A 27,120-nucleotide genomic window follows, 5' to 3' on the forward strand; every position below is an offset into this window, starting at 1 on the left:
TCCCTGTGTGTGTCTCCCTGTCTGTGTGTGCGTGTCTCTGTGTGTCTCCCTGTGTGTGTGTGTGTGACTCCCTGTGTGTGTGTGTCTGTCTCCCTGTGTGTGTGTGTGTCTGTGTGTGTGTGTGTGTGTGTGTGTGTGTGTGTGTCTCCCTGTGTGTGTGTGTGTGTGTGTCTGTGTGTCTCCCCGTGTGTGTGTGTGCCTCCCTGTGTGTGTCTCCCTGTGTGTGTGTGCGCGTGTCTCTGTGTGTCTCCCTGTGTGTGTGTGTGTCTCCCTGTCTGTGTGTGTCTGTCTCCCTGTGTGTGTGTGTCTGTCTCCCTGTGTGTGTGTGTCTGTCTCCCTGTGTGTGTGTTTGTGTGTGTCTCCCTGTGTGTGTGTGTGTATCCCTGTGTGTGTGTGTGTCTGTGTGTCCCTGTGTGGGTGTGTGTCTGTGTCTCCCTGTGTGTGTGTATCCCTGTGTGTGTGTGTGTCCGTGTGTATGTGTGTGTCTGTGTCTCCGTGTGTGTGCGTGTGTCTCCCTGTGTGTGTGTCTGTCTGTCTCCCTGTGTGTGTGTGTCTGTCTCCCTGTGTGTGTGTGTGTCTGTCTCCCTGTGTGTGTGTGTGTGTGTGTGTCTGTCTCCCTGTGTGTGTGTGTGTGTCTGTCTCCCTGTGTGTGTGTGTCTGTCTCCCTGTGTGTGTGTGTCTGTCTCCCTGTGTGTGTGTGTCTTCCTTTGTGTATGTGTCTCCCTGTGCATCTGTTGTCACATCCTGTCCTTAGACAGTCACACATTTCAGCCAATTCTCACGCTGATGACAGAATTCTCACGCTGTCTTCAGTCCCTGCACAGTTTTTCTTTTTGAGCCATATCACAACGATCTGTGCGGTCTGGGGAAGCGCATCAGTTGGCGGCTGTGAGTGACGTTGCATCTCTTCTCTTCTCTTCTTTCTTGGTTGGATGTGCAGCCGCCGACAACATGAAGCAGCCGGAGATAAAACTAACCAGGTGAATCGGTTGTAAAACATGGGGAGGACCACAATGAGGCCAAACATCTAGGACAGGGTTCGGCAACCTACGGCACACGGGCTGAATCCGGCCCGTAACCCGAAAAACCACGTTTTTTTTCAATTCGTTTTCGCAGGGTCGGGGCAAGCGAGCCGACCTGAGATCTGCAGCCAGTCCCTGGGACGCAAGCTGATCTGGGAATGGCAGCCAGTCCCTGGGCACGCAGAATGCCAACTTGATCATTATGGACAAATTGGGCAAACCACGTACATGTTGTATAACTCTGACTCTATGAAGATCTGAATGGGCTTAGAATGACCATTTAAGCAAAATTGCCCCCACTTTCCCCATTTTGATTCTTGAGATTAATATCCCTTTGCTCTGTTAACAGCGTTAAAGTACTTATGAGGTCGAGTCAGGAAAGGGAACATGTTTTTTTTTTTTTAGTTTGCTTTAATTTGTTAGTTGATTGTTTGTTGAGTGCCATCATTTCTGAAATGGTCTTAAAGTAACTTAACTGTTATAAAGCAGTAATAAGTGATTTTTGTCCAAACAATTGGAACTTGCATAAAATGTTTGCATTATTAGCAGGACTGCCAACTCTCACGCATTCAGCGTGACTCATGCATTTCACAAAATTCTCATGCTCTCACGCTGATCACAAAATTTCTCACACTCAAATATCTGCGGGTGCTGAAAGTTCAAAATAAAGCAAAAATTGTTTTAGAAGTGAGTAAAAACCATGAGGGGAATATCAGGTGAATGCATAGTCTTTTTCTCAGGATATGTGATTCAATCACTAGAGGGGATTGGTTTAAAGCAGGGCTATCAAACTACCGGCCTGTGGGATGATTTTGGGGGGAAAAAAAGTAGTTCAGTTTCTCCCATGCAGATGGTGTGATAGGTGAGACATGGCGGCGGTGGTCCCAGCACCAACCCCCCTCCCCCTTCCCCCCTGATGCACGGCACACACCTCCCACCCTCACCTCCGGCGGCTCTATGTCCGTCGACCGCTCTGTCCACACCCCAGGAGCGGACCGGGTGAGTTGGTGCCGCCTCCGGAGCCTACTATGGGAGGGGGAACACCCCCTTCCACACCCTCCCCCCATCGGTCGCTAGGCTCCCTCGCAATTTCTCACTCTCAACTCTCACCCAATGTTGGCAGCCCTGGGAACGGAGGTTGGTTTGTGTGATGGTCTGGCCTGCGTCCACAATTCTCTGCAATTTCTTGAAGTCTTGGATGGAATTGTTCCCAAACCGTGCTGTGATACATCCCGATAAAATGCTTTCTACGCTGCATTTGTAGAGGTGAGTGAGAGTTGTTGGGGACATGCCGAACTTCCTAAGTCTTCTAAGGAAGTAGTGGTGTTGGCGTGTTTTCTTGGCCATTGCTTGAATATAGGTGGTCCAGGACAAGTTGCTGGTGATATTTACTCCTAGAAATTTGAAGCTTTCAACCATCTCTATTTCGGCAGCGATAATGCACATCAGGGTAAGTGTACTGCTTTGCTTCAAAGCTGAGATGAGTAATGGCAGTGCGTTTTGTATATGTTGCACACGGCATCCATCATAGACTGGAGGATGGTTTGAATATTTAACATAGTTATTGAGATTCCATTCAAATCAATTCCATTCCATTCCATTCCATTCAAATCAAGCTCGCCTTCAAGGTCCTCGGGTCATTGGAATGAACTCATCCATGCAGTGGAAGGTATCCATCGCACTTCTGACTTATGCCTCGCGGAGAGAGAATAGGTTGTGGGGTTTCAGCAGCTGAGTCACTTATTGCAAATTGCCCAGTCTCTGACCCGCCCCTGCAGCTGAAGTACAGCTGGTTGTGTGAAAGCAATAGTATGTTCATTAGGAACCCAGTCAATGAGAAAAAGATGTTTAGCAGCTAGAGAGTTTGCGACTGGCAACAGCAATGTTATTCTTCCTGCAAATATTTTTTCAAAAAATAAAAATCTTTTCAATAGCAATCAGTTTATTCTTGTCAGTGGAAACTAAAAATACTAAATAATTTGTACCTGACATTATTTCATAGAATGTTATTGGACAAATGTCAATAGAAGCAGGATGAAGGTAGACATAAATGCTGGAGAAACTCAGCGGGTGAGGCAGCATCTATGGAGTGAAGGAAATAGGCGACGTTTTGGGTCGAAACCCTTCTTCAGACTGATGTGAGGGTGGGGGGGGGGGGGGGGGGGGAGCGGGAAGAAGAAATGGAGAGGTGGAGCCAGTGGGCTTAGGGAGAGCTGAGATGGGGAGGAAAAAGTAGGGAATACCTGAAATTAGAGCAGGCAATGTTCATACCGCTGGGGTGCAAACTACCCAAGCGAAATATGGGTGCTGCTCCTCTAATTTACGGTGGTCCGCACTCTGGCCATGGAGGAGGCCCAGGAGAGAAAGGTCGGATTCGGAATGGGAGGGGGAGTTAATGTGCTGAGCCACCAGGAGATCAGGTTGGTTATTGCAAACCGAGCGAAGGTGTTCGGCGAAGCGATCGCCAAGCCTACGCTTGGTCTCACCGATGTAGAGCAGCTGACATCTAGAGCAGCGGATGCAATAGATAATTTTGGAGGAGGACCTGGAAAGACTGCTTGGGTCCTTGAATGGAGTCCAGGAGGGAGGTAAAGCGACAAGCATAGCATTTCCTGCAGTTGCAAGGGAAAGTGCCCGGAGAGGGGGTGGTTCGGGTTGGAAGGGACGAATTGACCAGGGAGTTACGGAGGAAGCAGTCTCTGCGGAAAGCAGACAGGGGAGGAGATGGGAAGATGTGGCAAGTGGTGGGATCATGTTGGAGATGGCGAAAATTGCGGAGGATTATTTGTTGTATGTGATGGCTGGTAGGATGGAAGTTGAGGACAAGGGGGACTCTGCCCTTGTTATGAGTGGAGGGGATGGGGAGTGAGAGCAGAGTCACGGGGTATAGAAGAGACCCTGGTGAGAGCCTCATCTGTAGTAGAAGAGGGGAACTCCCGTTCCCTGAAGAATGAGGACATCTCCGATGCCCTGGTGTGTAACACTTCATCCTGGGTGCAGATGCGGCGTAGACAGAGGAATTGGGAGTAGGGGGTGGAGTCCTTATGGGAAGCAGGGTGGGAAGAAGTGTAGTCCAGATAGCCATGGGAGTCTGTGGGTTTATAGTGGAAGTCGGTCAGGAGTCTATCACCTGCGATGGAGATAGTGAGGTCAAGAAATGGTAGGGAATTGTCGGAAATGGTCCAGGTGTATTTGAGAGCCGGATGGACGTTAGTGGTGAAATGGATGAAGTCAGTGAGTTGTGTGTGGGTGCAGGAGGTAGCACCATTGCAGTTGTCGATGTAGCGGAGGTAGAGTTTGGGGATAGGGCCACGGTACGCCTCGAACAAGGATTGTTCGACGTACCCTACAAAGAGGCAGGCATAGCTAGGGCCCATGCGCGTGCCCATAGCTACGCCTTGTATTTGGAGGAAATGGGAGGATTCAAACAAAAAGTTATTAAGGGTAAGGTCCAGCTCTGCTAGACGGAGGAAAGTATCAGTAGATAGGGATTGGTTGGTTCTGCAGTCGAGGAATAAACAGAGGGCTTTGAGACCATCCTGGTGGGGGATGGAGGTGTAGAGTGACTGGACATCCATGGTGAAGATGAAGGAATGGGGGCCTAGAAAAAGGAAGTCCTGGAGTAGATGAAGAGCGTGTGAGGTGTCTTGAACATAGGTAGGGAGGGATTTAACCAGGGGGGATAGGATGGAGTCGAGGTATGTGGAAATAAGTTCGGTAGGACACGAACAGGCAAAAACAATGGGTCTGCCAGGACAGTCAGGTTTGTGGATTTTGGGGAGAAGGTAAAATCGTGCCATGCGGGGCTGGGGAACCATGAGGTTGGAGGCTTGGGAGGGCAGGGAGCCGGAGTTCAATAGAAGCAATTGCTTATCATTTTCTATGGCCTCCAGCGGTGAAAGGAGCAACAGTGTTCTTAAAAGAAAATGGTATTTGATTACAGTAGGGATGTTGTACGGAAACAGCCCGGGGAGTGGGCAGATGCATGGCGGATGAAGTTTAATGTGGATAAATGTGAGGTTATCCACTTTGGTAGCAAAAACAGGAAGGCAGATTACTAAATGGCGTCAAGTTGGGAAAAGGGGAAGTACAACGAGATCTGGGGGGTCCTTGTACATCCGTCTATGAAAGTAAGCATGCAGGTACAGCAGGCAGTGAAGAAAGCGAATGGCATGTTGGCCTTTATAACAAGAGGGATCGAATATAGGAGCAAAGAGGTCCTTCTGCAGTTGTACAGAGCCCCAGTGAGACCACACCTGGAGTATTGTGTGCAGTTTTGGTCCCCTAATTTGAGGAAGGACATTCTTGCTATTGAAGGAGTGCAGCGTAGGTTTACAAGGTTAATTCCCGGGATGGTGGGACTGTCATATGCTGAGAGAATGGAGCAGCTGGGCTTGTACACTCTGGAGTTTAGAAGGATGAGAGGGTATCTTATTGAAATATTTAAGATTGTTAAGGGTTTGGACACGCTAGAGGCAGGAAACATGTTCCCGGTGTTGGGGGAGTCCAGAACCGGGGCCACAGTTTAAGAATAAGGAGTAAGCCATTTAGAACAGAGACGAGGAAATACTTTTTCTCACAGAGAGTGGTGAGTCTGTGGAATTCTCTGCCTCAGAGGCAGGTTCTCTGGTTGCTTTCAAGAGAGAGCTAGATAGGGCTCTTAAAAATAGCGGAGTCAGGGGATATGGGGAGAAGGCAGGAACGGGGTACTGATTGGGGATGATCAGCCATGATCACATTGAATGGCGGTGCTGGCTCGAGGGGCCGAATGGCCTATTCCTACAAATATTGTCTATTGTCTATTTTGCTTGCAAATTTCCAAAGTACATTTTAAGTGGTTCTCTAACCCCGATCGAAATCGCGTAATAAACAATTACACCTAAATTATGTTAACTGTGTTACCTAATTCATCAAAGATAGACACAAAATGCTGGAGTAACTCAGCGGAACAGGCAGCATTTCTGGAGAGATGGAATGGGTGACGTTTTGGGTCGAGACTGAAGAAGGGTCTCGACACGAAACGTCACCCGGCATTTTGTGTTCATCTTGGTGGTAAACACGCATCAGCAGTTCCTTCCTACACATCCCTAATTCACCTGTCGCGTTGCACGTATGCATGGAAACACGTGTTGCAGCTGCATTATATATTGTTGGCGCAGCTGAGTTTCTGGTCGAAGCAAGGTGACCCGAAGACTGTTAGTATGAAGCACTCAGCGATGAATGATTCCTGCCTGTCCCCCACTAGACCAGGAGATCTCCTGTGGCAAGAGGACTCTGTGTTTGCCCATCTTACATCAGCCGACTGTAAAAAACAGCTCAGCAATAGAGGGGACAATTCAACCAGTCTCCCCGTTCTATCTAACCATGGTTGATCATATATCAATTACAATGTCCTGCCTTTGAAACACTTGTCACTTGCAGCCTTTGTTAGCTCCAGCTCTCCCATGACCCACAACTCTGGGGAAAGTTTGTGATAAATTGAACCCAAGCCAAATGCAAAGCATTGCGGGGTCTCCGCGGGTCAGGCAGCTTCTGGGGTGGGAATTGTCAGTCTTCGAAACTTCATCTGTCCATTCCTTCAACAGATGCTGCCTGACCCGTTCAGTTCCTCCAGCACTTTCTGTTTTGCTCAAATTTTGAGCATCTGCAGTTTCACGTGCACTTACTACATACATGTCGACCATTTGAAGATCGGATACGTCTGAGACCGATATACCTCTCCAAATCCAAGGGGATCCAAATCAAATTAAGACAATCCAGGCTCCCAATTTAACTTTATAGTCGGGGCTTTTTCCGTGGGGAGATTTGTTTGTTGAATGAAAACATGTCACAACCCCAGTTTATTTTTTAAGACCCTTTTTTATTACGCTTCAACGGAGGCAACGCTCCTCTGACCAAGTTGCATTCTCTTATGAAATTTAAATAATTTGAATGTGGGAACGCAGAACCCTTCCCCTGACGTCAGGCTGGGGCAGGATATTTCCCTCGTTTAACGACGGCAGGGCGAGTTGATCCTGTAGTTTCCCTTGAAGCAGGAAGGGGGAGAGTGACAACCAGTGGCGAGGAGGGCGACGGGCGCGCAGCGGTGCGGGGAGCCGAACGGGAGCCGCTGCAAGAATGGCCGCAGGGAGCTGCAGGTGAGCCGGGCCGGGGCCGGGGCTGGGGCTGACGACAGGTGCACGACAGAGGCACGCAGTGTATCCATCAAACGCGACCGAGCATCTTGCCAAGTATCAGTGTACGGGGCAAGCCCTCTCCCAATACAGAGCGGCAAGTCCGGCAAGTGTTTCATTCTTGCTCCTTTGACATATCTAGATGTTGGTCCAAAGTTTGTTGGCTACATTGCAAACAATACTCTTTAACTCCAGAGGGGGTGGATGTCCAATTATTGGCAGCGATGAGGCTGCTTTCTATCATCATTTTATTGTTCTCCGATCCTAAATTCCATCAATCCCCTTGGATGACTCCCATTTTTTGTCGGGGATGAGGGCTGTGCCAATATATAATTGCTCTTGAGGAGTCGGTGGCAACGCAGTCCTTGATGTGTGGGTGCGCGCACAATACTGGTAGGGAGTGGAATTCCAGCATTTTGACCCAGCGACGGTTAAGGAATGGAGATAAATTTCCAAGTCAGGATGTGTGTGGCTTTTAGGGTAACTTACAGTTACCACGTTTTGCTGGCCATGTCCTTCTAGCTGGTTTAGAAGATGCGCTCCAAAGTGTATTGGCGACTTGCTGTAGTGCATCCTGTAGATCAGTGGTTCTCAAATGGGGGTACGCGTACCCCTGGGGGTACGTGAAGGCACTCCAGGGGGTACATGAGATTTTAAAATATAGGCCTACATATATTTAAAAAGTAGCATCCATGCAAAAATCCTTTAAAAATAATTATTTAATAAATATTTCAGGAAAATATAAGTATAAGTTCATAAAATGAATTTTATATTCAGTAGGCTATTCAATTTCATTATCCTAAAAACCCAGAGTCTCCCCCATTCCAGGATGGTTCGACTCAACCTGTCATATGCCACCCGGCATCACCTGTCAATCACAACTCAAACGATGTAGTCGTGGTTGAAGGTAGCAGCAATTCTTTTGAAAACACGGAGGGACAAGTGGCAAAGAAGGCCAAACCAGAGCCGGAAAAATTCTGGCTGTATCTTGAAGATTATGTTTTAATTGGATTTACTTCCACAAGTTGCAACCCACCCTAGGCACTGTGTTTTTTCTGTGGGGAGAAATTAGCTAACAGTAGCATGAAGCCAGCACATCTGCAGCGTCATCTTAAGACAAAACATGGATGTCACGTTGGTAAGCCACCTGACTTTTTTAAGAGGAAACTGTCTGAATTCAGATCATCTCAAGACACGATGCGGAAGGCCTCCACAACATGACGGGCAGCGCGAAAGGACTAATACATTTTAGTGATGAGAAATATTTGCAATAAATTTAGTCATGGATTATTAACATTTAAAATGTTCGAAATAGTTTTTTTTCAAATGTTTGAATTTTGTATGTGTTTATCAGTTCCAAAGTTTAATAAATCAGACACTGATGGCACAGTGCTCTGTTTTAAGTCTTTTTTTTCAACCAAAAATGCTTTGCGCTGGTTAGGGGTTACTTGGCTGAAAAAATATTTCACAGGGGGTACATCACTGAAAAAAGGTTGAGAACCACTGCTGTAGATGGTACGAACTGTTGCTACTATCTGTTGCTAATAGAATGAGTGGATTTGTGTGGGAAGGGTCGCTATCGATCTAGCTGCTATGTCGTGTATGGGCATAAATTGGGTAGACAATCAGAACCTTTTTCCCAGGGTGGGGTTGTCCAACACTAGAGGGCATAGCTATAAGGTGAAAGGGAGGAAGTTTAATGGAGATGTGCAGGACAAGTTTTTTTGCACAAAGTGGTGTGGGCCTGGAATGCACTGCCAGGGGTGGTGGTGGAGTCAGATACCATAGTGGCATTTAAGATGCTTTTAGATAGGCATGAGAAAGTGCAGGGAATTGAGGGATAGGGATCATGTACAGGCAGATGAGATCAGTTCACTCAGCATCATGTTTGGCACAAACATTGTGGGCCAAAGGACCTGTTCCTGTGCTGTACTGTTCGATGTTCTATGTATAGGGGGGTTGCACGTAAGGTTATCGGGTCAAAGGGCGTGACGCACGGAGCAGCTCAATTGTTTTGGAGGACATGGCAGCTTCCGGCATACACTGTTAACACACAAAACGCATTCTTTCTTACTTGTTAAAAACCGGCGAAATGGTCAATTTTTGCGCTGTAAATAACCGAATGCTCTCTTATCTTTGCTCTGAACCCGAGCACCATGGTGTGAGGTGCGCATCCCTTGGGACAGCCCCCACTCTCGCCCCCGATGTCAGCATTGGCCGCCCTCTGCCCACCCTACCCCTGTGCAGCCGCACTATCACGGGCTGTGGTCGGCAGCGCCCACACACGGGGCCGGGTGGATCGGGGCCACGGCTCCGGGCAGCGGACACACGGGGACGAAAACCCGGCAACGTCTCCATCAGCTGCAGCAGAGTTGGGGCCAGTCTGGTCCCTCCGCCCACCCAGAGTCACTGACTGCGCTGGGAATGATATCTCTTCCCTTGTTTGAGCGGTGTCTCTACCAGGCCCTACACCCCAATGTCCAGCAGCGGAGGGACGCTAGACTGTGGTCTGCCCCCACAGAGCCTTGGCGTTAGCTGTGCCATGCTTCATCGAGTCCCTCAGCATGTACTCCTGCAGTCTGGAATGGGCCAGTCGGCAACATTCCCTCATGGACATCTTGCTCTGCAGGGAACGAGCTTTGGCCAGACCAAAGAGCGTCATTCACTGAGTTGATGATCTTCCAGCAGCACTTGATGTCCTTCTCCGAACGTATCCCTTTGAACAGTCTGTAAATCAGAGACTTCTCTGATATGGAGCTGTTCGGGATAAACCATAACAAGGACCATTGCATCATTCTCCAGACTCTCTTCGCAAATCCACCATCTGGGAAGTGGGCAACCATCTCCTCTCCATAGCATGCAATGGTAGTAAGATTCCGGTGGTGCAGGAACGAACTGACTGGGAGGGCCCCTCTCACCGCCAAGGTCATGGTGCCTGGTGGTGAGTTCTGAGGCATTTTGCAGACAGGCTGCTCAGGGAACCATGCACAAGATCCATCAAGTCCTTGTCCTGCAGTGCCTGCAGGTTGTTCCGTGCCGACCACTGCCCGATGGACTTGTGGTCAAAGGTGTTGGTCCGGAAGAAGCTTTCCACAAAGGACATGTGGTGCAGCAATGTCCAGCTGACTGGCACATTGTGCGGCATCAGAGCCAGGCCCATCCTTCACAATACTTTGGCTCTTTGCAAAGCCTGATACAGCCACACATGAAGATGACCATCAGGATGAGGGCTTTTTGCCCCTGTTGTCTGTCGACTTGTGCAACATGACCAGTTGGACCCACTCCATCATTGATCCCCAAATGAACTGGAATACAGCCCGGGTGATCTCCGAGGCAGAGGAGTGGAGGATGGGCCAGACTTGTGCCCAGTGCACAGCCCCGAGAGCAGCTCACACCTGATGACCAAGATTTATCAGGTTATCGAGAGGGAATGCTGCTTCCACAGACCCTATGTTTGCTTCACCTTGGCTGTTCTCTCCAGATTTGTTCTCTGTTACATGCTTTGGCCCACATGAACCAGATCCCCAGCATCTTCAAGAAGTCAGACCTGATAGTGGAGATGGAAGGTGATGTTTCAGGTCCAGACCCTGCATCAGGACTGAGGGTGCAGAGGGAAGCCAGAGTAAAAAAAGGCGACAGGGAGGAGTGAGACTGAGGCTGAGACAGTGATAGGTCAAATCAAATGTGATGGGGCACGACAGGCAGAACTCGCCTCTCTCTCTCTCACATCTTTATAATAGTTATCCGCCCTCGAAAATCTGTCCTAATATAGGGTCTTGATTTGAAACGTTGACCGCCTCTTTGCTTCCACAGACGCTGCCTGACCCACTGCGTTTCTCCAGCAGTTTATTTTTTGATCCAGATTCTGCATACGCAAACTCCTTTTTTTATGGTTTGGTGGTGGTATTGGTATTATTTTGTTATTGCCACATGTGCTGCGATACAGTGATAAACTTGGTTTTGTATGCAGTCATGTCATGCATAAATACAATAAAACCATACATGAATCTATCTAGTGGTGCAAAGAGGAAGGAAAGAGAGTGCAGAATATAGCTTAAACGCTACAGAGAAAGTACAGATCAAAAGTACAAGGGCCACAACAAGGTTTCTAGTATCCAGGGATATTTATGGTTCATGTGAGAATATCCTATTTCTTTTTCCATCCTGTACCTAACACTTTCTGTTGATGGTACACAAAAAAGCTGGAGAAACTCAGCGGATGCAGCAGCATCTATGGAGCTGAAGACTGAAGAAGGGTTTTGGCCCGAAACGTTGCCTTTTTCCTTCGCTCCATAGATGCTGCTGCACCCGCTGAGTTTCTCCAGCTTTTTTTGTGTACCTTCGATTTTCCAGCATCTGCAGTTCCTTCTTAAACACTTTCTGTTGAGGTATCTGTGCTTTCCCCCTCCATCTGAAAGCAAGTTCAGAGTTCTGACCACTCTCAGAGAGAATGGTTTCTCCTGAGTTGGATTTATGAACTCCTTCGTCTCCTTACTCCTTCCATCTTATTCTCCCAGTTCCTGCTTTTGGGCCAACTGCCAAGTGTCACCACCTCTAAATCTCCCCAGTCAAACCCATTCATAATTTTCAGCCTTCCATAAAGTAATTCCTCAGAATGCTTTATTCAAGGGGAAAGACCCCAGTTGCTTCAGTCATTGCCAAGAGTCATGACCTGATATTATCTTTGTCAACCTTTTTTTATACCTTCTCCAATGTCTTAGTGTCTTTTATATAATATGGAGGGAGAACAGAACTGCATACTTTGCTCTGTGTTTTGCTGTGCCGAACCTTTCCAGTAGATGGGCAAAAAGGTCGGCATCGGACATGTTGTGCTGAAGAGCCTGTTTCTATGCTGTACACCTCTGTGACTCAATGAGTGTATTACTAATATTGTACTGCAGTATAAGCCAACACAGGAACACCAAGCTCTTTGCATTGTGAACTGTTCCACCATTGTGACACATTCAATACATCAGATTGCTTTTGTCAGTACACAATGTGTGTCATTTATACCCCGGTTGCCCTGGGAACATTACGTGTGAAGCACAACGTATTCTAATAGAGTCAGCAACAGAGCAAACCAGGTAAGGATTTCCTTGTAGATGCAAGGAACTGCAGGTGCTGGTTTACAAAGAAAGACACAAAGTGCAGGAGTAAATCAGCCGGTCAGGCAGCATCTCCGGAGAATATGGATAGGTGACATTTCGGGTCAGGACCTTCTTTCAAACTGATGGTAGTGAGGGTGAGGGGGGTGGGGGAAAAAGAAAGCTCAGAGAGTGGTGGGGGTAGGAACAAGTTTGCAAATGTAGGTGGATAGAGGTGAGGCGAGTTTTTGATTGGCAGATGGTTGGACAAGCACCAGAGATAAAAAGAGAAAAAGTGTGAGAGAAGGAGATGTGGATAGAAGAGGCACGAAATGTGAAGCTAGAGGAATGAATATATATAGCTGGAAGGGGTTGGGGAGGAGGGGGAAGGGAGAAAAGGTACACATCCAGGTGGGACAGAATAGGAAAAAGGTGGGGCGGTGTTGTACATTAGTTATCTTATATTGGAGAATTCAATGTTCATACCAAGCGGAATATGTGCTGTTCCTCCAGTTTGCATGTGGACTCTGGCAACGGAGAAAGACCCAGGACAGAAAGGTCAGTATGGGATTGGGAAGGAGTTAAATTGGCTAGCAACAGGAAGATCCAGCAGGCCTTGGCAGACTGAGCACGTGTTTAGCAAAACGGTCACAATGTCTATACCTGGCCTCAGATTGGGAGCACCAGCTGCAGTAGATGAGGTTAGAGGAAGTGCACCTGAACCTCTGTCTCTCCTCGAAGGACTGCTGAGGTCCGTGTATGGATGCGAGGGAGGATGTATGGGGACAGGTGTTACGTTTCCTGGGGAGGGGGCAATGTGGATGGGAACGGATGAGTGACCAAAGGAGTTGCGGAGGAAGAGGTAAGGATTCCTTGCTTGATTCTCCAGTTGGATTATTACTGCAGTTGTTCCTGCACCAGCCATAAATTATCAGATGTATGGTATCCAATCTCCCAAACTGCCTTGCTTGGATTTGAACTCGCATCTTTCGATGGCACTATCAAAAAGGCTGTTCCAATCATCAACGCCCTTTCAACTGTCATTTATGTAATGTGCAAAAACTGATGTGAACATAGATAGTGTTGTATATAGTGAGGATGGTCATAGATCAGATCACCTCATTCTGGATGTACTGCCTTGTTCCGTTACTCCAAACTCTACCTCAGTCAGTTATTTCATTATGCACTTTGATATATCTTTTTGCACTACTTCAGATAGCACTACAATCTTTGCAGTATTTTGGGTTTTATTTGTCCTTGCATTTATTGTCATAGTTATCATTACCATGTATTCCGGCTACTCTGTGATCTTCATGTAAACAAATAATTTCATTCAATCTGAATCTTAATGGAAAATGGAAAATGGAAAATTTGGCAGAGCATGGGCAGTTGATATTTAACCTGGACAAGAGTGAGGTGATGCATTTTGGAACATCAAATAGGGGTAGGACATATACAGTAAATGATCGAGCACTAAGAATATTGAAGAACTGAGAGACCTACGGGTCCCTGGGGTCAATGGGGTGGTGAAGAAGGCATGTGGTATTTTTGCCACCATAGGTCGGGGCATAGAATATGAAAGTTGGGTGTTGTGTGGCAACTTTGCAAACACTGGTAACTGAAGTATTCTGTGTCGATTTCATTGCCACAATATACAATGTGGATGTGTTTCTGTTGGAGGGAGCAAAGAGGAGATTCACCAGTATATTGCCGGGATTGAAGGGGATTAGTTATGGGGAGAGATTGGACAGGGTGACTTTGTTTTCCCTGAAGCAAAAGTCATTGAGGGGTGACCTGATAGATTATGTAGAAGCACAGATAGGGCAGAGAATCAAATTTATTTCCCCAAGGTGTGGTTAGAAAAACTGATGGCACTACAATCTTTACAGTATTTTGTTTTATTCCGTACTCCTTCAGATAGCAGTACAATCTGAACCTCCTCCGTGCTCTCCCCAGCAGAAGCATGCCCTTCCTATATTGTGGCAATAAGTCTGAGGTGAGAGAATTGATTTTAAAGGGGATCTGTGAGGTTATTTTGTACATGGAGACTGGTTTCTTGTGTGTGATTGCTGAACTTATTTTCCACTTGATTTTAGTACAAGAGCATGGATCTGGTGGGGCTAGCATCGATGGGGAAGCTTGGTTGGCATGGAGTTACTGGTGTGTGTGTGTGTGTGAGAGAGAGACCTTGGAATCCTGACTAAATTTAACTCAAGTGCACATTTATGTGGTGGTTGCTACGGCAACTGTAATTTCAAAGAACCAAATGAACCAAAGAAAACTGAACAAGTTCTACTGGATATTTTACCTCCGTTTCCTCTCAGTGAGATATGGCAAAACAGAAACCTGCAGAATAGTTTAATTAAACATGTTCCCGATGTTGGGGGGGGGTCCAGAACTAGGGGCCACAGTTTAAGAATAAGGGGTAAGCCATTTAGAACGGAGATAAGGAAAAACTTTTTCACACAGAGGGTTGTGAATCTGTGGAATTCTCTGCCTCCGAAGGCAGTGGAGGCCAATTCTCTGTATGCTCTCAAGAGAGAGTTGGATAGAGCTCTTAAAGATAGTGGAGTCGGGGGATATGGGGAAAAGGCAGGAACGGGGTACTGAGTGTGGATGATCAGCAATGATCACGGTGAATGGCAGTGCTGGCTCGAAGGGCCAAATGGCCTACTCCAGCACCTTTTGTCTATATTGTCTAAGATGTAATCAAACCACAACTCACTGACAGAACACACTATACAGGCCATCCTCCCGGTGATGAAAGGACTTTGTGTTCTCTAGGACACCTCTGGCAGTGCCCTCATGAATTCACTGTAGGCAGACAGTGAGGACAAGGTCAGGGAGGTTTACCCCTCGTTTTGGTCGCTCACCACTACTGCAGATTTGAATGCAGCAGCTGTGTCCCTCGGGAGTGCAGCTGCTGCCAGAACACTTTTGATGATGGTCATTATAGCCCTACCCCATCACAGTACGTTTGGCACTGGGGCTTCCACCAAGTGTTGAGCTTCCTCTCCTCTTTTTCTCCTTCCCTCCCTGGCTCTACCCGTCCTTCCACATCTCTCTCTCTCTCTCTCTCTCTCACTCAATCTCCCTCTCTCTTTCTATCCAGCTAGATGTCTCTCTGTTTCTATCTCTGTGTCTCGCTCTCTCTTTCTATCTCAAGCTCTCTCTTCCTCCGTTTGTCTTTTTCGCTCTTCTTATCTCCTTCTTTTTCATTCCCATCTCTTTCCTATCCGTCCTGCTCCCCCCTCTTCCACCACACGGTTCTATTGACAAACCCCTCCCTACCCCCACAGTCTCCTTTATCAGCTCCCAGCTGCCTGATGACAGCGGGTTTGGCCCATGTGCTGGACAGCTGTCATCTGAGTATTCAAAAGCTAACATCTTCTCTCCCTGTCTTTCCCCCCCATTCTGTCTCCCTTCCTCCTGGAGAAACTCAGTAGGTCAGGCAGCATCCTTAGAGAGAGCTGAAGCTAATGTTGCCAAGGTGGATGATCTTTCAGAAGGATGGAGAAATCAGTACTTCTGACCAGTTCTGATGGAAGGTCATCGATCAATAACATGAGTTTAGCTTCTATCTCCCTCCACAACTGCTGCCGGACAGTCTGGATATTTCCAGCATTCTCTTCCAGCATTCAATGACCATGGTCTTCGGTGTCACAATTCTAGATTTGTCTTTCCTCTCTCTTCATTAATCTCCCTCTTAAACACCTCCTTCGGGCAGATCAGCTGAGACTAACAAGCATTCAACCCCTTTTCTCAGGTTTAGATTTATTGTTGTCGCGTGTACTGCGGTATAGTGAAAGTTTTGTATGCTGTCCAAACAGATCAGATATACCATATATAAATGCAATCAAGCAGTAGAAAGAAGGAACTACACATGCTGGTTGACTCAAAGTGCTGCAGTAACTCTGGTCATGCAGCTTCCGTGGAGAACATGGATAAGTGACGTTTCCGATCGAGACCCTTCTTCAGACTGATGATGATGATGACAATCAAGTCAAACTCCAGTATTTTTGATCAAGCAAAGGAAAAGAGTAGAGCGCAGAATATAGTTGTCAACATTGTAGTGCATTGTAGTGCATTAGTTCCATAGACAAAGCCTCACCTGGACCCAGTTATTGACATACTACAGTATGTTTGGGAGAGGATAATTTCTTTGTCCATATATTAAGTTTGACTCCATTTGATCACATTAGTATTATGGGTTGAAGATGGCTGTCAGTGGTCTGGTCATTTTCACCTTCTTCCTTAATGCATCCAGTTGGCAGTACAATCCAGAACGCTTTCCAACAATCTTTTTTTAATTAAAAATTGATTATCCTCTCAAATTTCAGGGGAAGTACTCTTTTCTCAAGTGCTTTATAAAGCAGCTCGTAACCATTTTATTTCATTAATTCCAGTTTCAACAATAAATTATTTGAAAGCTTGGTGATTTTAAGTGCTATTTTTCATTAAAATGCCCGCAGTAATGTTGTGTATAACTTCCATATCTCCACTTTTTGATGCCCCATCATAAAAGATAACAAAGAACCTGGAATGAGTTAGGATGAAGTCTGTAAGGCAATACCTTTTGTGAAGATTGTCGTTTGGTATTTAATACTTGCTGCTGTCTGCAGATCAGCTTTTGGATACTTGTTATGCTGGCAGCGTTTGTGTAGAGACCCAGAACATGCCCTTCTTTCAACACAAAGCAGACAATTCATCGTAAGAATTCTAAAAAGCCCAAGGGACTAAAGCGTCAATTTATCTTCAACAAAGAAAGTTTAAATTTAAGAAAATGCAATATACAAATTTACATTTCATAACACTGTGCATCCATTGTGCATTGAAGTAATAATGCAAATGTCATCCTTTAATAACTAAAAATACAGCAGAAAGGGTAAACATCTTTGTGTGTTTATTAGATATTGTCAGATGCAATTTCTTTACTTTTGTCCTAATGGTTTGAAAAGTCACTAGAACAATATTCATCTAGAGCCATAATTATTTTTTATGGTAAAAATCATAATCACATGGTTGCTCATTACAATGCAGAAGGAGACAGTTCAGCTCATTGTGTTAGTGCTAGCCCTGTGCAGACATCTAGTTAGTTCCAATCCCCACTCTTCTCTGTAAGCCTGAAGTTACTTTCCCCACAAGCCTATACAATTCCCTTTTGAAAGTCCTGATTGATTCTATTTCCACCCACCATCTGGGCAGGGAGATTCCAGTCATATCCACACATTGCACAGATAAGGTTTTCCTCCTTTATCTATTGCCCTTCACTTTGTATCTCTATCCTCTGGTTCTGGAATCATCTGCTCATGGGAGCAGTTTCACACCACTTTAGATCCATCACCATCTTGTGCACACCAATCAAATCCTCTCCCAATATCAGCTTCTCTGGACTAACATATTAGCTGACTCCCTCATCTCTTGGGTAATGCTACCAATTTGTTCTATACACAGTGCACAGCGGAATGCAATATCTCATGGTGTTAACTTCCTATAATATTCATAGTTGCGTTGTACTTCAGGAGGTACATTACATCACGGAGCTCAACAATCACTTGTCATTGGGGTAAATAGCTTTGTTCTTGATGAAACAACCAATTGCATATTCTCCCACATTATATTTCATTGCCCAGGTCTTTGCCTCTTTGTAGCCTCCTTATGACCTTGTCAGAACTTGCGTTCCCATGTTTCTGAGTGTCACCAATAGGTTCAGCAACTAACCTTTGGTTCCTTCATCCAGGTCATTTGTATTAATAGTAGGAAATTGAAGCATATTGATATTGATCCCAATGGCATATTATTCATTATATCCTGCCAAACAGAAAAAGGCCCATCTATACATGCTCACTGATTCCTGTTAGCCAACAGATATTCTCCCTCGCATCCCACACCATGATAATTTACCTTCCGCAATGACCTTTATGGGCCTATCCCACTTAGGCGACTTTTTAGGCGAGTGCAGGAGACTCTGCACTGGCCACATGGTTGCCACTTGTTCGCTGGTTCTCTCTGGTGAGTCTCCTTCATGGTTGCGAGGAGTTCCCGCATTCTGGGAACTAGTCGCGACCTCAGTATGGTCGCCGCAAATTTTTCAACATGTTGGTCGCCATGGAGAAAATCGATAATCCTGTAGTCGTAGGTGCCGTTGTTGTGGGATCGCCATGTAGTTATGGGTAGTTGAGGTAGTTGTACTTTGCTGACCGGTCATTTTCATTGGCTCATTGGGGGGAAAAAAAGTAAGTAGGAATTTTCAGAACCAAGGATAACCGATCGGTAATGTTAAATGTCCGCCAAACTTCACAGCTGTGTATCTCTGGCTTATTAAAAGTTATCTGGCTTCTTAAAAGTTGGCTCAACTACTTCTCCCCCCTTCCCCCCCTTCTGCCCCCTTTCCCGGCTTCTCCCCCTTTTCCCCGCTTTTAAAGGAATTACCGTACACTGTGTTAGCCGTCTTAATTAAAACGCCAACCTTCCTGCTCATCGCGGTGTCTGTTTGTATCACCTTGGCTTTGTACCGTGTGAATTTCAGACAATGCTCCCCCGCTTGTCCTGACCCCCGCTTTTGCGATGTGTTTGTGTGTATGTGTGTTCCACTCTGACAGTGGGTGTGCCAGTTCCCAGTTTTTCAGGCGACTGCCGGCAACTTGACAGTCGCCAGCATTGAATGCCTTCTTGAAATGTCAGTGTAGTACATCCACTACACCCCCCCCCCCCCCCCCCTCCTTTAAATCGACAGCACATATTACTTCTCATGGGAACTCCAATTAGTGCTCTAACATTATTTCATTTTCACAAAACCATGTTGACTTTACCCGATTAACGTATATTTTCATGAGTAACATTCTACGGCATATTTAATAACAGGTTCTAACATTTTCGCTTTGACACTGTTAAGCTAACTGACATGCAGTTTCCTGCTTTTAATCTTCCTCTCATTTCCGATAATAAAGTTACATTTTTCAGTCAAATGGAATCTTCCCTGAGTCTACAAATTTTTGGAAGATTAAAAGCAATGTGTCCACTATCTCAACAGCCGCTATTTTTCTGTGCCCACTCTTTCTGGGTTGTTAATTGGATCAGAGAAAGGATTAACTTCTCTGCAAATTCATCCTGACTGGCAGCATTTCAATTTGTGAAGCTTGCGTGCCGATTATTCCAACTATCAAAGAACAAACAAAGAGATAACGAGAACAGGGCTTAAAAATAACAAAATCATGGCTTGTGCTTTCTTTCTTCAGGAACCTTTGCAGATAATACTGAAAGGTATAAATAGTTCCTTTCGAATATGAAATACAACGTCAACAATTATTCAGGGAAAAAAGGCAAGAGGTAGATTTTTAATTGTGTAGTTTAGTTTAGAGATACAGCGCGAAAACAGGCCCTTCGACCCACCGGGTCCGCGCCGACCAGTGATCCCCATATAACACTATCCTACACCCACTAGGGACAATTTTTACATTTACCAAGCCAATTAACCTACAAACCTACAAACCTGTACGCCTTTGGAGTTTGGAAAGAAACCGAAGATCTCTGAGAAAACCCACGCAGATCACAAGGAGAACGTACAAACTCCGTAGAGACAGCACCCGTAGTCAGATCGAACCCGGGTCTCCGGCGCTACATTCGCTGTAAGGCAGCAACTCTACCGCTGCGCCACCGTGACCGCGGGTCCCTCGGCTCACTCGTTGGGTTCACTTGTTGGATTCACTCGGATTATGAGGTGCGGCAACTTCACACCAAATAACAAAGAATCTTTCTCTTAGTCATATACAAATTTCCACCCAGCAGAGACTTAACAAACATCTAACAACTTTTGAACCCCCTCATTCATTATTTCTCTCCTTCTCTCCTTCTCTTTTTCTCTCCCTCTCCCCCCCCCCCACCTTCTCCCCCTTCTCCCTCCCCCTTCTCCCTCCCCCTTTCCCCCTCCCCCTTTCCCTTTCCCCCTCCCCCTTTCCCCCTCCCCCTTTCCCCCTCCACCCCTCCCCCTTTCCCCCTCCCCCTTTCCCCCTCCACCCCTCCCCCTTTCCCCCTCCCCCCTCCCCCTTTCCCCCTCCCCCTTTCCCCCTCCCCCTTCTCCCCCGCCCCCTTCTCCCCCTCCTCCCCCTCCCCCCTTTCCCCGTCCCCCATCCCCCCCTCCCCTGAGTGCTTAGCTTCAGAAGAAAAGGATGTACCATTAGAAAAGACATGAAGAGGAATTTCTTTAGTCAGAGGGTGATGAAACTGTGGAATTCGTTGCCACAGAAAATTGTGTCTTTTTAAGGCGGAGATTGACAAATTCTTGATGAGTAAGGGGGTCAGCATTATTTTTCCCTGTAAAGGAGTGCATGAGTGAGTGTGTTTTAATGCAGCTGTATTTGGCGAGGGTGTGTGCTTCCTTCACTACAAAGCCAGTGCAGAGGGATACCTCCAGCCAGAATAATTGTACTGACTGGGTTTTGGAGTCGTCGCCCTTAACCTCAAATTCCAACTGGTGTTTTTGATGTGTGTCAGGTGCACGGTAGATACAATAGAAAGATAATATAATGACACAGTGAGTAGAATGAACATTGGCAGTAATTCCATCAAAGAAATGAAGCAACCTTAACTGTAAGAACACGGAGCTGAGGCTTGATAATCCTGGAGAGGCTGCATTTACAGGGAGTATCAGAAACATCTGGGCCAATTCAATTCTCCTTTCAAGGGTATTTTGGAACCGTGGGTACCTGTATTTTGATCTCACAATCAGTTGCCTTTTACAGAACCAATCTCTCCGCATAGACCCAGCTTAATTTTTGGTTTGATTCCTGTGTTTTCTTGGTTTATACACCAAGAATCCTCTTTTTATTGTAACAATAACCTGCCTTTGAAAAGTAGGAAGATATCCTGAGGCACTTCAGAGGAGGTTTACCAACCAAGAGCTTGGTAATCCTTGGTTTACCACAAGAAGGTGGATAGTAAGCCACAAAAAGTGAGCCACAGTGATGCAGAAAGGTGGCACAGAGGCACTAGAGCTGCTGCCTCACGGCTCCAGAGACCCAGGTTTCATCCTGACTTTGGGTGCTGTCTGCGTGGAGTTTGCACGTTCTCCCTGTGACCGCATGAGTTTACCCCAGGTGCTCTAGTTTCCTCCCAAATCCCCAAAGCGTACTGGTTAATAATTTATTGGCCACTGCAAATTACCCCCACTGTGTTGAAACTGGGCAGAACTGATGGGAATGTGGGGAAAATAAAACATATTGGGGTTTCTGTCGAATTCGTGTAAATGGGTGTTCAATCGCTGGTGTGGAATCGGTGGGCCTAAGGCACTGTTTCTCCTATGACCCGATGGCAAAGTTTGTCCAGATATTAGATTTATTTAGATAATTCACACTTCAGGTAGGAGATCCTTCATCACGTCACGTTCATGGCTATGAAAACGCATCCGTCATTGATGGAACGATGAGAAAACACCACTGGGAAAAAGCAGTGCTTTCACAGGGAGAGTGGAAGAGAATGAAGATAGTTAAAAGTACGGATGAGAATTTTGGAATGTCATGGTTGGAGGCTCCAGAAAGTGTGTGTGTGAGGATGTCAGCCACCGCAGATCTGGTCCTAGCTGGGTCGGTGGGAGGGGCTGTCTTGACAATGAAATAGTTATCTGGCCAACATTTCACTGACGGGTAAGGATGGAGTACAGCTGGCAGTGAGAAGGCGGGAGTTGTGCCCAAGGACATGACCACCGAGGGTCCCAAGGAACACAGCTTTTTGTCACTTGGTTGGAGAACATGCTGTTGTCCCAAGACCACGTGTTGGGCAGGTTCTGTGGGCGAGGGAAGTACATCAAACCGATGCAGCTGCCATCAGATGAACCTCTCAAATAACCCCAGACCCCTCAAACCTCCCTCCTTAAACATCGCCAAATGTTCCCACAGCCACAAACATCCCCATCCCCCAAGTATCTCCACTCCCCAAATTTCACCACCCCAAATGCTATGTATATTTTTAATAGTATTTGACAGTTCCACCTTAAAAACGATTCTGATTGCCAATCCTATTTATGCCTCTCATAATGACCTGAACTCCTCCAGTAACTCCTTCAGCCTCCAACACTCCAGAGACAGCAATTCAAGTTTGTTGACCTCTCTTTATACATAATACATTCTAATCTTGGCAGCATTCTCAAAAATCTCTTTTGCACCCATCCCCAAAGCCTCCACATCCTTCCTGTAATGCAGTGTAAACCTCCCAACACACCTCATACACGTGAGCATATATTTGCAGGTGTAAACATGCGAATGTCATATGTGTTAATTACTGATGTGTGTATGGTGTGCACATGTATGTGTTTTTGTGAATGTGCATGTATGTGCATTTATGCATCTGTGTGCATATATGTGTGCATTTGTATCTGTGTGTGTGAATAAACTATCTGACTTAACATTTAGAGATCTTTTTACCGATGAAGCAGAAACCTTCCAATTAATGTTCCATGTTGACATTGAGCATAGGATGTTACTTTAACAGTATAAATATTTCAATGCTCCAGCAGCTTAATCTGGAAACCTCTCCTCACAAAGGCTGCACACCAACTCTTGTACAATTCCCCTACTGATCCACAATCCCACCACTGAACATCGGTCTGTGTCTCGCAGATTGGTGTGGCCCTAATTTCCTCAGTAGAACCTCCCTCCACAATTTCCAGCCTCAGTCTCCTGCCCACGACTGCATGTCTGGAGAGACGTTACTGAGGGCTCTAACTGCGCTGCTGCCTGTAACTTGGATAGAGTCCCTGACCTGTCACGCATGCTACGGTGAGAGAGTTATACTGCTCATTCGCATGGAACAGCGCATTTAACACACTGTGGGGAACCTATTGTTAACAGCTGCCATAATATATTTGGTTGTTTTAATCTGTAGCCCCAGTCTCACCTTATAAATGTCGAACTTTAGAAATGAGTGATGTAACCCTGATACTCCTGTCTTTCAGCACAATGTCACTGTCAGCCAACTGATTGGGAATGAGAACCAAATTGTCCATTAACACTTCCCACTCACTCCCTAATTACCTCCCCTTCACCTGGCCTCCTCATTCCATCCTCTCCCTCCACCTTCTTCCTCCCTCACCCCTCTCATCCTATCCCGCACGTCACGAAAACCGCGCCCAACTCTCTCCAACTCAGACCACCTCACCTCAGCATCCTGCCCCATGTCCGGTCCTGTGCAGCTCCCACTCCTGCCTCACTGTACTCCAGCTTTTGCAGCATACGAGCCAGCCAAAGGCAAATGGGACTGACAATTATCAGAGGGGACTGTGTGGAGAGGGTGGCGGATTTCCGCTTCCTGGGAATCCATATTGAGGAGGACCTGACGTGGAGCGTGAACACCTCTGCGCTGCTGAAAAAGGTCCAGCAGAGACTGCACTTCCTGAGGGTGCTCAGGAAGAATAACATCACTCAGAGACTGCTGCTGTCCTTTTATCGGTGCTCCATTGAGAGCCTCCTAACATACTGTGTATGCGTATGGTACACCAGCTGCACAGCGGCTCAGAGGAAAGCGCTCCAGAGGGCCATTGACAACGCCCAGAGGATTGTCGGATGCCCTCTCCTTACCTTGGAGGACTTACACAGTTCCCGCTGCATCAAAAAATCCCAGAGTATTATAAAGGACATTTCCCACCCCGGACACTCCCTGTTTGAACTGTTACCATCAGGCAGACGGTACAGATCTACAAGGACAAGGACAAACAGACTTAAAAACAGTTTTTACCCCACTGCTATAAAGGCACTAAATGTAGCCGCCAAGGAACGCAGGGGCGATACATACATACATGAAATCGACAGAAGGATGTAGGGCTGGGTGTTTATGCGTGCTATTTTTATGATATTTATTTTAGTTGTTTATCTTTTTAAATATTTTACTTTGTATGTATCGTTAGCTTTTAGAAATGTTTGAATGGTGCACTGACTGGCTGACATTTTACAATTTCGTTGTACATGGTTCATGTTACAATGACAATAAAGAAACTATTCTATTCTATTCTATTCTAAGATTGGGCAACTTGGTCAGCATAGACGCATTGGGCAAAATGGCCTGTTTCCTTGCTGTGTGACTGTGTGCTGTATGAATCTATTCCCTACCCAGTTCCCACTGCAAACACCTCAACCCACCCCTCAACCCCACTTCGTCCCAACTCCATCCCTCTCCTTTCCCAGCACAGTCCAGCCAAATACTGCACTCATTGTCTCCGGTACACCTCCACCCGGTATCCTCCACACTCAACCCGTCTCTCCCCTTTCGCAAATAAATACTTTTCATCGATGTTCACGAAGGAGAAGGGCATTGTAATTGGAGAATTCTGGGTGGGAATTGGTAAAATTCAGAATCATATAAAAAAATAGATGTTAGATGATGGGGATAACAGTATGAATCACCAGGACCTGATGATATCTATCCCAGATTGCTATGGGAGGAGATTTCTGGGCCCTGACGGGGATTTTTAAATCTTTGCTGACCACGTCGTCATTTGCCAGATGACTGAATAACAGTAAATGTGGTGCCTTTATTCAAGAAGGGATAAACCTGGTAACTATAGGCTAGTGAGTTGAACATCAGTGGTAGGGAAGTTATTGGGGGGAAAAATCAAAGGTACAGGATTAATCTGCACTTGGAAAGGCAGGGATTGATAAGGTATTTATAGCAAAGATTTGTTGGTGGAAGATCCTGTCCGATTAATTTAATTGAATCTTCCAAAATAATGCGATTTAGCTAGAGATGGTGCCGAAGTTTTGCACATGGATGTTGCTAGCTCTGCAAGGCTTGAATCATAAGGAGAGACTGGATAGGCTGGCACTGCTTTCTCTGGAGCAAGCGATGCTGAGGGGTGATCTTATAAAGATATATAAAATCCTGGGTGGCGTTGACCGGGTAGATAGTCAGAGGATTGTAAAACTAGAGCGCGTAGATTTAAGGCAAGGGGGGGAAAGACTTTGCTTCAGAGGTTGAGGGGTATGAGGAATGAGCTGCCAGAGGAAGTAATAGAAGTGAGTACAATTAAAACATTTGAAAGACATTTGGATAGATACATGGATAGGAAAGATTTAGAGGATGGTGGACCAAATCCAGGCAAATGGGATTAATATAGATTGGAGCGATTGGGCCAGAGGGCCTGTCTCTGTGGACTATAACTCTATGACTCCAACAAAATATGTGGATGAGGGCAGTGCAGTTGACTTCAGTAAGAACGTTGACAAGATTCCATGTGGTAAGTTGATTCAAAAGGTCAGAGCCCTTGGGATCCAAGGCAGGTAGGATCCAAAATTGTATTGGTAATGGGAGGAGGATAGTGATGGTGGAAGGTTGCGTTTGTGTTTGGAAACCTGTGACCTCTGGTGCACTAAGGGGATCAGTGCTGGGACCCATAGTACTGATAACATACATGAACAATTTCAATATGAAATAATCAGTAAGTTTGCTGATGGTATGAACATTAGTGATATCGTAAACAGTGTGAAGGGAAGTTTGAGGTCACAGGAAGATATGGATGAGTTATTAAGAGGAACAGGGGTGCAGAGTGAGGAACCAGATGGAATTTAATTATAGTAAGTGCACGGTGATGCACTTTGGCAGAACTAATAAGGTAGGAACATACACAATAAGTGGAGGCCCAAGGACCATTGAAGATGGTGGAATAAGTAGATAAGGTGGTGAGGAAGGCACATACTTACCTTCATTAGTCAGGGGCAAAAGATATAGAAGCCAGGACATCATGGTACAATTTCATAAAACGTTGTTCAGGCCGTTGCTGGAATACTGTGTGCAGTTCTGATTGCTGCACTTTAGGAAGGACACGATAACAGGCAGAGGTGAGTCATTGGGATTCTGCCTGTGATGAAATGTCACATGTGGAGAGATTGAAAAGGCTGAGTCTATTTTCCTTGGAGCAGAGGAGACTGAGGGAGGACCTGATCAAGGTGTATGAAAAGGTGGGAGGCATTGATTGGGTAAATATTTAGAGATTTTTAAGTCGGGTTTAGGGTAAAGGGGATCAGAGGAAGCATTGTTTCCCACTTGGTTGGCTAGAATCTGGGATGTAGTACGTTAGGGAGTGGTGCAGGTAGAGACACTCACAGCACTTGTGAAATATCAGGACGAATACTTGAAGCATTGAGGCAGAGAAGGTTGTTGACCAAGAGCTGAATGAGTGAAGTGTTTGATGGCCAGCATGAATTGAAGGGCCTATTTTGCTGCTGTATGACTATGCTTCCACCTCCTGTGCTACCTTTACCCCCACCGCATCCTCCCCACGACTGTCGGCACTCTGTCACCCTCTCTCCTCTCTCACCATTGCAGCGTCCCATATGATGACTGTAAGGAGACTGCTGATTGGTTGTTGGCTCAGACCAGCACACGGCCCTGTCTGGCTGTCATCTGTGGGTCAGGCCTCGGGGGACTCGCCGACCTGCTGAGCAACAAGACCGAGATCCCGTACGAGAAGATCCCGGGATTCCCTCGGAGCACAGGTTAGCAGGCTCGCTGTCCGCACCGATAACACACTGATGTCCCCAGTACAGCACGATAATACAGTCCAGCAGTACGCCCAGACAACACACTCTGCTGTTCCCAGTACAGCACAACAACACACTGTAGTCCCCCAGTATACTAGACTACAGCACACACTGCAGTCCCCCAGTATACTAGACCAACAGCACACGCTACAGTTCCCCAGTATACTAGACACTGGCGCACAATACAGATCCCAGTATACCAGACTACAGCACACACTACAGTCCCCCAGTATACTAGACCAACAGCACACACTACAGTTCCCCAGTATACTAGAATAACAGCACACACTACAGTCCCCCAGTACACCCCATCCTA

At 46.3% G+C, this 27,120-nt stretch overlaps 1 protein-coding gene across 1 annotated transcript in view; it reads left to right on the forward strand.

Moving 5' to 3' along the window:
• The first annotated feature begins 6,983 nt into the window (after positions 1-6,983).
• Positions 6,984-27,120, forward strand: part of LOC116982658 (purine nucleoside phosphorylase-like) — a 34,965-nt gene continuing 14,828 nt past the window's right edge. The window contains exons 1-2 of the mRNA XM_033035974.1: positions 6,984-7,159; positions 26,590-26,759. Of these exons, the coding sequence (XP_032891865.1) occupies positions 7,140-7,159; positions 26,590-26,759 (190 nt within the window). The 5' untranslated portion in view covers positions 6,984-7,139. The remainder of the gene's footprint in view (positions 7,160-26,589; positions 26,760-27,120) is intronic.

Source organism: Amblyraja radiata, chromosome 17 (genome assembly GCF_010909765.2).
Source record: "Amblyraja radiata isolate CabotCenter1 chromosome 17, sAmbRad1.1.pri, whole genome shotgun sequence".
Classification (NCBI taxonomy): Eukaryota; Metazoa; Chordata; class Chondrichthyes; order Rajiformes; family Rajidae; genus Amblyraja; species Amblyraja radiata.